The 14,381-nt window shown below is 38.4% G+C and overlaps 1 protein-coding gene across 7 annotated transcripts in view; it reads right to left on the bottom strand.

The window, feature by feature from the left end:
* Nucleotides 1–522: 522 nt before the first annotated feature.
* Nucleotides 523–14,381, bottom strand: part of JMJD1C (jumonji domain containing 1C) — a 316,933-nt gene continuing 303,074 nt past the window's right edge. For 5 of the 7 annotated variants that reach the window (XM_070364920.1, XM_070364919.1, XM_070364918.1 and 2 more), the window contains 4 exons: nt 14,023–14,162; nt 12,519–12,695; nt 1,678–1,809; nt 523–1,434 (listed from right to left, as the gene is read on the bottom strand). In XM_070364920.1, coding sequence (XP_070221021.1) covers nt 1,345–1,434; nt 1,678–1,809; nt 12,519–12,695; nt 14,023–14,162 — 539 coding nt within the window. In that variant the 3' untranslated portion in view covers nt 523–1,344. The remainder of the gene's footprint in view (nt 1,435–1,677; nt 1,810–12,518; nt 12,696–14,022; nt 14,163–14,381) is intronic. The other 2 variants (XM_070364925.1, XM_070364924.1) reach the window with 1 other exon arrangement.

Here is a 14,381-nt window from a genome sequence, read left to right as displayed (position 1 = left end):
GGGCTGCATTTTTTTCAGTAAAACTCAGAAGGTTAGGATTATGAGCTTCAAGCAACCAACTGATAACAGTCATCAGCTATTAAAGCCAAGACTCCAAATTAAGGCAGCTACCAAGGTTGCATAATAAGTAACCGAACTCATATTTAATCCAGGTTGAGTGACTTCAGGCTCTTCCCTGCCTGCCTCCCTGTCTCCTCACACCCCAACTGTATATTAGCAAGTATCTCTGCAGTGAAACACACTTACTTGAAATTGTATAATCTCATAATTATGACTTATAAAACCTATGAGTTCCTCTGTGAAATAAATTTGTTCACAAATAACATGTTGGAGTTTTCTGTATTCATCAGCTGGGCCACAGGACAAGAAACTCGAGGCACTTACCTGTGATGGCCTAAAACAAGCTTAAAAGAGGGCAGTGTTCCGGGAGAGGACACTGTACCGCAAGAAAATGCTGGTAAGTAAGTTGCCTTGATGATGAAGCCCCCAGAATACAGATAGCAGGAGGGAGAACACTTACACTAGCCCATTTTTGATAAAGTCCTTTTAATGGAAAATGTAAAACCCCTCTCAACTTTACAAAGCCATATGTAACACTTGCACTTTAACAAATAAAAGCAAGCCAATGTTTTAAAAAAATACATCATTAAATGTATATATGTATATATTTACATAGCATATTAAGTTTAATATTTAGCTTTAAAAGTTCACATAAATTTTACCAAAATGAGACAATTTTAAATAAATTACACCTTTTGAAAATGTTTAATTGTACAGTCAATAGCTTCAACAAAATATTGAAGTGTCTGTAGTATCTACTTTATATACTTTATATTTTACAAATTTTACAATTATTTGGCAGTAATTTTCTGATTATGACATGTATGCTGTGCGATTCAGCAATTTCCCAAATGCAGGCAATAGCTGGTGTTTGTGTCCTATTCTCACAGTAACTGTCTCAATGTAGTGAAAAATATCAGTTATTTTAGTAAACTGTACAAGGTCACATTTACACTTGATCAACAATATAGCATAGAATTTTGTATTTTTTTTTCCAAAAATAAATACATCATTTTAAATCTGGCATTTTCACAAACATCATATACACTATAATACAAAAACAGCTACGAACTGCTGCTTTTAAGATTTAGCTTGTTTTCATATTGAATCACAGGAGCTGTGACTTACGCTATACTGCTGTGGTGTCAGTAACAAGTAATTACTACATAGAGAATTTCTTGGCACTGATGGTTTCATGAAACTTAAGTCAGTGTACATACATATCATAGTCTAAGAGTAAGTAATTCCAGCTCAATGGTCTAAAAACATTAAACTGGACCACATCTAATTTTCTTCCATAGCCTCTACTTCATCTTCATGTATCTTCAAAGCTCTCACCATTTCCTTGACTGCATGATACAAGATATTTTTAACCTGAAAGAGATGTCGTATTTCTAGTCACTTCAGCAGGAGATAAATTAACAAATGAAAATTGCGACAAGAGTTTACAACAAACTTAAGCCAAAGTTAAAATGAGTCACACAATTAAATACTGGTTTGGTTGGTACTGTACTGTGACAAACCAGGCAATGACAGCCTAAGCTGTTACGCATGTATCATAATTCTGAATATAAAAAGCCTGCAGAATAGGAAGTAGTTAGAAAACTCATCTCTTACCTGTAGTTTATCATCATAATTGATTTCTTCCTTCAAAAGTCTCAGTTCCTGTGTTAAATGAAATGACTGTACGAGATGTTCTGGAGACACAAAGTCTTCGGTTACCTGAATACAGCTGTGAAAATTCTGTACCTGTTCCCCAACAGAGTAAAACAGGAGTTTTAGGAGGTGGGCAAAGTGGTCTCAACAAGAGACAATTCACCAAAGAACTTATTTTCTCCAAAACGTCAAATGCACTTCAAAGTGGAACACCACACTTTATGAGAAAGTTTATCACTGAGAAGTTTCATGTAACATGACTTCATGTAAATAGAATATTTTTAAATGATGCAAGAAAAAGAACTTTTCCAGGAATCCTTCAGCAAGACTGATAACTGGATCCTAATTATCAATTTTGTCAAGGTAGATTTTCGTGTGTTAATTAAGAACAACAAAAACAAACTGCTGTGGAGAAGGGCATGGCAACCCACTCCAGTATTCTTGCTGGAGAATCCCATGGGCAGAGGTGCCTGGCGGGCTGTAGTCCATGGGGTCGCAGAGAGTCAGACGTGACTGAGCGACTAACAGAGTCCTATAAATGGGGAATTATCAAATTAAAATTTAAATAAGCCTACTAAATGTATTTTATAATTTTATCATATATATCTAATCTTTTATTAGATAAATGTTTAAATATTTTCTTGGGAAAATCGTTTTTGAAAGTATGATAACTGCATGCTAACTAGGAAAGCAATAATCATTTTACAGTTATCCTTAGTTGAAGAGTATAGCTAAGTTATATGTAAGTACTCCTACACTATTACTGTTAATATAGAAGTAGTAATAATAACAAATGAGATTATTTAGATCAGAGACAGGCAAACTATGTCCAGCAGGCCAAATCTGGTCCACCACCTGGTGTATGGCAAGTAAGCTGAGAATGGTTTTTACACTTTTAAATGATTGGGGGAAAAAAAAATTGTGACATGAAAATTATATGAAATTTGAATTTCACTGTCCATAAAGTTTTATTGGAACTTAAAAACAAACCCACTGTATGAAAGGTATGTTTTCCCAATCAGTGCAGTCAATCTGGATCTCTGATGTTGCTCCTTTGACTTTCAGCATTTGGTCATTTCACTGTTAAGTTTAGTTTCCTTTAATCTACTCTCTGGTGTAAAACTTAAGTTTGATTATTTAAGCAAAGTTATGACCAACCTAGATAGCATATTGAAAAGCAGAGACATTACTTTGCCAACAAAGGTCCGTCTAGTCAAGGCTATGGTTTTTCCTGTGGTCATGTATGGATGTGAGAGTTGGACTGTGAAGAAAGCTGAGCGCCAAAGAATTGATGCCTTTGAACTGTGGTGTTGGAGAAGACTCTTGAGAGTCCCTTGGACTGCAAGGAGATCCAACCAGTCCATTCTGAAGGAGGTCAGCCCTGGGATTTCTTTGGAAGGAATGATGCTAAAGCTGAAACTTCAGAACTTTGGCCACCTCACGCGAAGAGTTGACTCATTGGAAAAGACTCTGATGCTGGGAGGGATTGGGGGCAGGAGGAGAAGGACGACAGAGGATGAGGTGGCTGGATGGCATCACTGACTCGATGGACGTGAGTCTCAGTGAACTCTGGGAGTTGGTGATGGACAGGGAGGCCTGGTGTGCTGTGATTCATGGGGTCGCAAAGAGTCGGACACGACTGAGCAACGGAACTGAACTGTGATGAAAACTAGTTCCAGAAAGATCTTCTGACCACACAGTTTTAGAACTCTCCTAGGATTTTTTTGTGCCTTTCTTTCAAATCAACCAATTAAAGATGTCCTTCAGTCTCCTGTGTTATCCATACAACCGTTTTTCTACTAGTTCTTTTTCTCTTGACTAAATGGTTTCCCAAGAAGCCAGTCAATATCATCTGTTATTTGTTCAGCATGTACAAACTGACTCTGCACTTTACAATTTCTTTAGAACCGCTCGACAGAGAAAGGATCAAGCTTATCCAATCTGGATTATTTCTATGCTGTAACTCCAGTGATGTTAAAAGATATCATAAAATTCCTGGGAAAGGAGAAATAACTGAAAAACTAAGCATTTACATTTATTCTCATTTTTAAAAATGCGAAAATAAATTTAATTGAGAGAACTGTGAAGGGGGAGATAGTAAGTGGGAAATAGAGACTGTGGAAAAAATCTGATAAAAGTGATGAAATTCCGAAGGGGCTGGAATTTCTCCTCTGGGCGTAATGACCACCTGAACAGCTGCAGATGTCTTTATTCTGTAACTCAAGCACCGTGCCTCCACTGGTAACCTGACAGCACGTATTGTTAAACATGTCTTCACGTGAGCAGTAGGTTGTTGGTCCCTCTGGAGACGCACACAGTGGATGCCTCACACTGTCAGCATCGCTGTGCAGTCCCAGTGGGTCCTCATTATGTGTCTGTAGAACAGATGCTCTATTTCACAGAGCAGCAAAGTATGGACAAGAGATCAGCGCCTGTTCCAAGACAAATCAGCCACTAAATGGCAAGTCAACAGGAACCCAGCTCCCGTGATCTCTTGTGCAGCAGAGATGCTTTACAATCCTGCAGTAACTCAGTCATGCCAACATACACAGTCTCCAAATGCCCTGTCCCATCTTACATTCACCTGAACAAGCTGTCGGGAGTACAGTTTTTCTGAAGTTCAAGCCTTTAACTTTTAGCATGTGAATCTTAAAAAAAAAAAAAAACAAACTTCTCTTTATCAGTATTCTAATTTTGTTCATACATCATTTGCCGTCCCCAGCCCCCATAGTCCTTTAGCCCTTCGAGCATATTTAAGATAACAGACTTGAGGTCTATGACAAGTCAGCCTGATGTCTGGCCTTCCTCTGCTGAGCTCGTTTCCCCTGGGAAGGGGCCATCCTTTACTGTTTCTGTGTAGGCTCGGGAATTCTGGTTGAAAACTGGGCATCTAGACATTATAATGCAGTAGCTACAATCAGATTCTACCCCTGCCGGAGAGTGATGCTGTTGACTGACATGGGTTGTAGTCATCTATTTGTTTTATGATCTTCCCAAACTGCTTTTGCAAAGACTGTTGTTTTTGGGTCTGGTCATTGATGTCTGTGTTAGGTTATCGAAGGTGTTAGAGATTTCCTTAAAGAACAAAAACCACATACCCCTTTCTTCATTAAGCAGGCCCCTGGCCAATGTTAAGTTTTGAAGTAGATTCTAGAGCTCTGAAAAAGTTGGTTCTGTCGGTCTTAGCCAGTTTATGGTTGTTTTAAAAGCACTCTTAGATGATGACTGTTTCCTGATGACCTCAAATTGATATTTATAAATTGCTTAAAGACTTCAGGGTTAGTTCGAAGAGGCAAGGTTTAGTTTTAAAGCAGAACATATGTGAACTTCCCATTCCACTTATCCCTTTCTGGGCCATCTTGTGAGTCATTTTACATTTCACTTCCTTAGTAGATTGTCTTAATTCATACTTGCCTTCAAGGATCAGTTGTAATCATAAGTAGGTAATGTTTAGAAAATGTAACTTTTGTTTTCATGGTAGGAAGGTTATTATCTTACACTGACTTTTGTCTAAGTCCTTTTAGTCATAAGAATGCAGACAATTTACAATTTAGGAATATTATTAACTTACTGTGAATGACCAAACACAAATCAATTAAGCAATTAAGGAAAACATTACCAGTAAAGATTCTGTGTTAATTTAGAAAACAAAAAAACTGTTGCTGTTTAGAACTAAAAGCTACTCTAAACCTCAGGATACTAGAGCTGAGACAAAGTAAATCCTGGAGGTCACCATCTGTCTGCTTTGTCCAAGGATATACAAACACAGGGGTTTCACAGACTCAGCCATGTTTGCCAACAGAAGATTTTTAAGCCTGCAATTCTAGAGTAGTTTTTAGAATATAAGGAGGGCTGCTGTGACACTTTCCCTCAGCTTGCCAAGATATACATCTGAATGCCCCTGCTGAGTCACCTGCGGCCCTCCCTCCCCTAGCCCCAGGTCTTCAAAGTGTTCACTGCTGACAAAGAAAAGTATGTGGATTCTTCCCTAGCACTGCTGGACTGTCAGTTCATGTGCTATCATTTGGTTCAAAGTTTCCTGACTGATAGATGCCTTGGCTTTGCCAGGGCTTTCTATTTGTGCAGTTCTTAAAGCATGGTTCCCGGACAATAATACCAGAGTCACCTGGGAACTTGTTAGAAATGTAGAATTTCAGGTTCTTCCTCAGACCCACTCTGGGCTTAAGGTCTAGCATTATGTGTTATATCAAGCGCTCCAGGAATTCTGGTGTATGCTATAGTGTGAGAAGCACTGACTTAAGCTCTGGGATTATTTTTAAGGGCTATCTGTGGTTTGGTGGAAGTGTTGAAGCCATCAATGAAAAGTTTTCAGGACTCAGTTCTAAGGACTACATAAATTGTAAATAATCATGCATCTTAAGTCCAGGTTACACTGTGAATGGAGCTTGTACTTCCTTTTCATTCTCTGTAAAAACCACATTACCACCACTTGTGAGTCACGGCCAACACCCTTTCAACAGAGTGCAAATAACCGCACTGCCATTATCACACCCTGTAAAGGAAGGGAGGTGGAAATGCCTGCAATTTTATGCCCAATTATGCAGTAGATAAGTTTTTATTTTGGAACACTCAACAATTTAGTGGCAGAGCTCAAAATAGAATTTGCCAGTTTAGGTCACAGATGCTGCTTCAGTCTATTTAAGCATAGCATCTTAAATAGGAGTGTGTGTGTATATACAGATCAGATACAAGTGCACAGAGATGCTAAAGCACAGTGACTTCTGAACTTTAAACAGGATTATTTTGCCCACTATTTTGAGGAAAAAAAGACTATTCTCTTCCCTCTCTCCCCCGCAAGAAAGTACAAGCAGTAGAGAGACATTTACACTCATGGACTCTCTATGGTTCTCTGCTAATAGTGAGTGCCTCTAGGGTAGAGGAACTGAGGGCAAAGGTGAGAAAAAGACTTAATTTTCACCATCAACCCTTGTGTACTGTTTGAATTTTTTAAAATTGGATGGATGTATTACATTTTCAAAAGAAAAAAGATTTAAAAATAGCTGGGCTTCCCTAGCTCAGTTGGTAAAGAATCCACCTGCGATGCAGAAGATCCCAGTTTGATTCCTGGGTAGGGAAGATCTGCTGGAGAAGGGATAGGCTTCCCACTCCAGTATTCTTGGGCTTCCCTGTGGCTCAGCTGGTAAAGAATCCGCCTGCAATGCGGGAGACCTGGGTTCGATCCCTGGGTTGGGAAGATCCCCCCTGGAGAAGGGAAAGGCTACTCACTCCAATATTCTGGCCTGGAGAATTCCATGGACTAAGTCCATGGGGTCGCAAAGAGTTGGACACGACTGAGCAACTTTCACTTTTTCCTAAACAGTACTGAACTGAATGTCCACATGAAAAAACAACCTCAGTTCACGAGCTCTATGCACAAATATTAACTAAAAAGTAGATAACAGACCTAAACATAAGACTAACAACTATAAAACTTCTATTATTAAGAGACAGTTTTTTTGATCTTGACCTAGCCAAAAATTCTGCAGATACAACAAAAGTATAAATAAAGAAAAAAGTTGATCAATTGAACTTCATCAAAAAGCACTCTTTGGAAGACACTATTAAGAAAATGGAAGGATAAGTAAGCCACAGATTGGGAGAAGATATGTAAAAACTAAAAAGCACATATCATATATAGGACTCTTAAGCAGAACAGGTAGACACCCCCAACACAGTAAGGAAAAAGAACCCAATTACAAAACTGTATATATAAACGCATTGCAAACACTTCTCCTACTCTTTGGATTACATTTTCACTCTCTTAATAGTGCTTTTTAATGAACAGAAACTTTTAATATATTCCAGTTTATGCATTTTGAAAAAAATAGACAAATATTTAAACACACATTTACCAGAACATATTTACAGATGGCAAGTAAGCACATAAAAAGATGTTCAACTTATTTAGATATTAAGAAAATGTAAATTAAAGCCATAATGAGATAACAATGCGTACATTCAGATGCTTAAAAACAAAACTGCCAGTAAACAGAGGAAATGGAACTCACATGTACTGCTTTGGGGAATGGAAAATGGTATAACCACCAGATTCACAGTATCTTATATCAAGTAAATCAGACACTTATCCTGTGACCAGGTTGGTATTTACCCAACTGAAATGAAAATCTATGTTCATACAAAAAACCCTTAGGTGAATGTGGCTTATAGTGCCTTTGTTACTAATCCAAACTGAAAATAACACAAATGTTCAATTGGTGAACTGATTACAAAACCAAGTGACACATGTAAGCAATGAAAAACTACCCAGTAATAAAAAGAAGCAACTACTGATACAGACTGGTTCCAAATAGGAAAAGGAGTACGTCAAGGCTGTATATTGTCACCCTGCTTATTTAACTTACATGCAGAGTACATCATGAGAAACGCTGGGCTGGAGGAAACACAAGCTGGAATCAAGATTGCCAGGAGAAATATCAATAACCTCAGATATGCAGATGACACCACCCTTATGGCAGACAGTGAGCAGGAACTCAAAAGCCTCTTGATGAAAGTGAAAGAAGACAGTGAAAAAGTTGGCTTAAAGCTCAACATTCAGAAAACTAAGATCATGGCATCTGGTCCCATCACTTCATGGGAAATAAATGGGGAAACAGTGTTAGACTTTATTTTTCTGGGCTCCAAAATCACTGCAGATGGTGACTGCAGCCATGAAATTAAAAGACGCTTACTCCTTGGAAGGAAAGTTATGACCAACCTAGATAGCATATTCAAAAGCAGAGACATTACTTTGCCAACAAAGGTTTGTCTAGTCAAGGCTATGGTTTTTCCTGTGGTCATGTATGGATGTGAGAGTTGGACTGTGAAGAAGGCTGAGCGCCAAAGGATTGATGCTTTTGAACTGTGGTGTTGGAGAAGACTCTTGAGAGTCCCTTGGACTGCAAGGAGATCCAACCAGTCCATTCTGAAGGAGATCAGCCCTGGGTGTTCTTTGGAAGGACTGATGCTAAAGCTGAAACTCCAGTACTTTGGTCACCTCACGCAAAGAGTTGACTCCCTGGAAAAGACTCTGACGCTGGGAGGGATTGGGGGCAGGAGGAGAAGGGGATGACAGAGGATGAGATGGCTGGATGGCATCACTGACTCGATGGACATGAGTCTGAGTGAACTCTGGGAGTTGGTGATGGACAGGGAGGCCTGGCGTGCTGCGATTCATGGGGTCGCAAAGAGTCGGACACGACTGAGTGACTGAACTGAACTGATACAACAACATGGATGAAACTCCAAGGCATTATATTGACTAAGAAAAGTCACACTCAAAGGCTACATATTACATGATTCCAATCATATGACATTCTTATAAAGGCAGGGCTACAGGGAAAGAAAATAGGTAAGTGGTTATAGGAATGTCAGGTAGGAGAAGAGTGACTAAAAGTGGGGGAGAGATAAGTGGAACATGATAGAAAGTCCAGAGAGAAACCCACACCCCTGTGGTCATCTCATCTGTGACAAAGGCGAGCATTCAATGAGTGGTACTGGGAAAACTGGACAGTTATACGTAAACGAATGAAACCAGAACCCTCCCTAACACCATACACAAAATTACACACAAAATGGATTAAAGACCTAAATGTAAGGCTGGATACTATAAAACTATTAGAGGAAAACATAGGCAGACCACTCTCTGACATAAATCACAGCAAGATCTTCTATTTACCTCCTACAGTAATGAAAATAAAAATAAATGGGACCTCATTAAACTTAAAAGCTTTTGCACAGCAAAGGAAATCATCAACAAAACAAAAAGAGAACCCTGAGGACTGGAGAAAATATTTGCAAACAAAGCGACTGACAAGGGATTAATCTCCAAAATACACAAACAGCTCACGCAGCCCAATAATGAAAAAAAAAAATGGCCAATCACCATTTGGGGATTGACGTAAACAGACATTTATCCAAAAATATACAGATGGCCAAAAGGCACATGAAAAAATGCTCAACATCACTGATTACTAGAGAAATGCAATCAAAAATGCAATGAGGTACCACCTCACACTGGTCAGGATGGCCACAATCAAAAAAATCTACAAGCAAAGGCTAGAGAGGATGTGGAGAAAAGGAACACTCTTATACTGTTGATGGGAATGTAAACTGGGCCAGTATGGACATTCCTTAAAAAACTGAAAATAGAACTATCGTGTGACCCAGCAATCCCACTCCTGTGCATATATCCAAAGAAAACCATGATCTGAAGAGAGACATGCACCCCAGTGTTCACTGCAGCACAATCTACAACAGCCAGGACATGGCAACCACCTAGATGTCCACTGACAGAGGAATGGGTAAAGATGCGGCACGCATGTAGTGGAATACTGCTGCCGCTGCTGCTGCTAAGTCGCTTCAGTCGTGTCCGACTCTGTGCGACCCCATGGGAATATTACTCAGCCATAAAAAAACAAAACAAAAACAACAACTTGCAGTAACATGGGTGGACCTAGAGATGATCCTACTGGGTGATGTTGAGAGAAACACATATACTGTTATCACTTTTCTGTGTAATCTAAGAAAATGGTACAAATAAACTTATATACAAAAAAGAAATAGAGTTGCAGAGGTAGAAAACTTATGGTTACCAGGGGGAGGGAAGGGGTAAATTGGGAAACTATGGTCAATATATACACACTGCTGCTGCTAAGTCGCTTCAGTCGTGTCCGACTCTGTGTGACCCCATAGATGGCAGCCCACCAGGCTCCCCCGTCCCTGGGATTCTCCAGGCAAGAACACTGGAGCGGGTTGCCATCTCCTTCTCCAATGCATGAAAGTGAAAAGTGAAAGTGAAGTCGCTCAGTTGTGTCTGACTCTTCGCGACCCCATGGACTGCAGCCCACTAGGCTCCTCCATCCATGGGACTTTCCAGGCAAGAGTACTGGAGCGGGTCGCCAGTGCCTTCTCCACATACACACTACTACATATGAAACAGGTAGTAAGGATCTACTATATAGCACAGGAAACTCTACTCAATACAATGACCCACATGAGAAAAGAATGTAAAAAAGAGTGGATATATATAACTGATTCACTTTGCCGTTTACCCGAAATTAACATTATAAATCAACTACACTTCAATAAAAAACTTTTAAAAAGTTGGGGAGGACGTAGGCGGAGAGAATTTATTGAAGCGATGGCAATGTTCTTTATTACCTAATTACACATTTGTGAAAATTCACAAAACTGTATAGTAAAAAAGAGTACATATACTATATATAAATTATATCTTAAAAAATGCACTGTCCAGTTTGATTTTAAAGAAAATGAATTTTGGATAAACTGAGTATGTGAATAAGGATTTTCAAGAGAACCTGTTTTGTGTTGTCAGATAATTACTTATAGTTGCAAAATATTTACTGTACTATTCTCTTAAACAGACTGCTCCTTTCAGGGCATTTTACATTTGGATAAAGGCTAGCTGTTTTCTGGGCTTCCCTGATGCCAGATAGTAAATAATCCACCTGCAATGCAACAGATGTGAGTTCAATCCCTGGGTTGGGAAGATCTCCTGGAGGAGGGAAATGGCTACCCACTCCAGGATTCTGGCCTGGAGAATCCCACTGACAGAGGAGCTTGGCAGGCTACAGTCCATGGGGTCACATGACTGAGCGACGTTCACTTTACTATCTATTTTCTGGTAAGAGGTTAGAAGGCCAAGAATGATACGTGGGGTGCATCCCAATTAAACATGAATCATAAATGACACATCTTTGAAATTATTCTATTAAGTCCATGGGAAAATAAAAACAACTTTAACATCCTAGAGAGAAAAACATATAAGTGTAATTTTTTCGCTAGGATGTCACTATAGAGAAAAAGATATAATGATGATTGTATTTTACTACCATAAATGTTATTTAAGAATGATAAATCTAACCCTAAACTTGACATCTTAAATACTCCTTATCACTCAAGGAGTATTTGTGGCTATTAAACAGTGTCATAAATATTATGCAGGCTGTAATTATGTATTGGTATATAAAATGTAGGAAGCTTTCCTTGGTCAAAAGACACACATCAAATACATCTCAATACATCTCTGCCACCTTTAACAAGCCAGCTTTCTGGATTCCCAGGCTGCCTTTGCCTCTTGTTACTATGAGGGCTAAACTGCTCTCGGTAGCTTCAGTCTGTTTATAGAAACCCCAATACACGCTTTTAATCCAAACCTTCCACATCACTGTCTATTCTATGCCATTCTGCCGGTCAAGCCCCAGAAACAAAAATTAGGTGTTTAGTTTTAAGTTTTGTGAATCAATAGCTATAAAAATTATGTACCATCTTTCTTTGGACATGCTACTGTTACATTAGCAAACTAAAGGAAGGAAGTCACGTTGGCAAAAAATAGGAAGGAAGCACACTGAAAGCCTGAATTATGGAATGGTCTATCCAATAATTCATTCTATTCATATCTGGTGTCTTAGAAAATACATCATCTCTAAGACCTGATACTCTCCCCTTCTGCTGTTAACTCTCAACTATTGAGAACTGAATACATATAGTAACTTTCTTTTTTTCCCTAAAAAGTCTTTAAAATTAGACTTCAGTCCACTAAATCAGAAACAACACGACAATGGGAATCTGGTTCATATTAATACAATTTACAGTCTCAAAGCACTTAATTATATCAGATCTCATCAAGCACTGAAAAGCTGCTTTCTTAATGAAGGCACACTAGTGTAGGTCATTCTCCTTCTCATGTCTTCTTTGATCTGTATTTAACTCGGGACAAGTTCTTTCTGGTTCAGTAATGATGCGCTACAAGTAACTATTACCTGATGAAGTGCTCCTGCTGGTAAGACAATGGCATCACCGAGGAACTGAACCAGAGTGCAGGTTTTGACTCCATATTCCTCAAGCAGTCTTTGACGAAGCTTTTTGTTCACATACCAACTCTGGTCACGTATTGGATCATGTTCTGGTAGAACTTCAAGGCCTTGTTCTTTTGAAATCTGAAATATGGATTACAATGAAAATATATACCCCAATTTAAATAAAGGAAATGGTGAATCCTGTTCAGCTACATTTCAATTTTCTTTACAATAAGTCTTTTATTCTCAGAATCTTCTGGAATGATGATTAAGCTTAAGTTAAAGAAAATCATGTTCTACAATTGGAAAAGCAAAAGGATATGAAACTGATGCAGACTGATGTAATGTTAAAAAAGTAAATTGTACTCCTTTCTCATCTCCTTTCACTATGAAGTTTTCTCTTTTTTAAAAATAGTAATAATGATCATTTTTTCCCAGTTTTTTTGGCTACACCACAAAGTTTGCAGGGATCTTAGTTCTCTGACCAGGGGAACTGGACTCATGCCCCTGCTGTGGAAGCACAGAGCCCTAACCACTGAACTGGCAGGGAATTCGGTGATAATGAGGTTTCATCCATTTGGTTCCTTCCAGTAATTTTAAGGTATAGCACAAAGATGGGGGAAAGGTTAGTTTAGTAGCTTTCTTCCAAAAGCCAAACCATTTGTATATATGAATTTCACAGATATTTTTTGATGCTCTTCTTTTTTTAAGGTAGGTACAAAGATAAATACCTTATATTGCTAACCTTCTAACCCTTGGGAAATGAATTTCAAGGAACCTTTTGACTAACAAGTGAAATCTTCTGCTTTAAAAAGCATTCTTTATAATAAATTAAGACTGGTAGGTGGTTCTGGGATAAGATCGTAGTTACAGGGCCATAGCTCCTTCACTTTTATACGGAAAGTTCATTCAGAAAGAAGAATACGAAAACCAGCAATTATGGTCCCTTAAAAGAAATCCTTATCATTACAAAATTCAGAAAATATTGAGAAAATGGTTTGAACTAATTTCAGATCAACATGTCACTTTTTAACAAGTAAATTAAATTTACAATTACTCAAAATGTCAACCTATTCAACCAGATACGACTCCTTAGGTCAACAGCCAAAAATATCAACAACATTAAAAAAAAATCTGCTTTCTTTACATACTTCTATGACATATTAAATTTTATATTCTATAATTCCAGTCACTACTTTTCACCAAGGGTAACACATGACTCATTAACAGGTTCTTTACGGGGATAAACAATACTAGTAACTGAGAAGAAACTGCCATTCAAATTCCTCAAGAGAAAGGAGCTTTTGATTTTCAAATGAAAAATTCCATCCTCCTAAGTAAAACTTATTTAATCATCTTAAAATTATTTAATCATCTTATACTGCTGAATGCCAATGAGTTTACATTAAAAATTAAGTCTTCCTTCAAGGTGAAGAGATAAAACTATGTATGGAACCTAAAATTATACCTTCTGAAGAAATTCCCGTATCTTGTCAACATCTTTCCCAGCATAAATATGCCACAGAGCACCGGGTATTTCACTTGAGTCCTTCAATCGTTTTCTTAAAATGTCATCCAAATCTTCTTCCTCAAATTTCTTGAGTATTCCTAAAACGCAGAATATTTTCATACTGGTCAATAAAGACTACCAGAAAGTCAAGTGGCCTAAAATTGACCTCTCAGAGAAGCACAGTGCCTGACTAGACTGGACTCTTAAAGAGGAGATAAACCCAGTTATACATGAACACTGTGATAACCACAAGAGCAGAGAACACTGACCTGGGGACGATAACGTTCCCCAGTTCATTTCTTTCTGTAAACCAAGGA

Source organism: Bos mutus, chromosome 28 (assembly GCF_027580195.1).
Source record: "Bos mutus isolate GX-2022 chromosome 28, NWIPB_WYAK_1.1, whole genome shotgun sequence".
NCBI classification, from domain to species: domain Eukaryota; kingdom Metazoa; phylum Chordata; class Mammalia; order Artiodactyla; family Bovidae; genus Bos; species Bos mutus.
The sequence above is the reverse complement of the archived record's forward strand: the minus strand, read 5'-3'. Positions and strand labels throughout refer to the sequence as shown.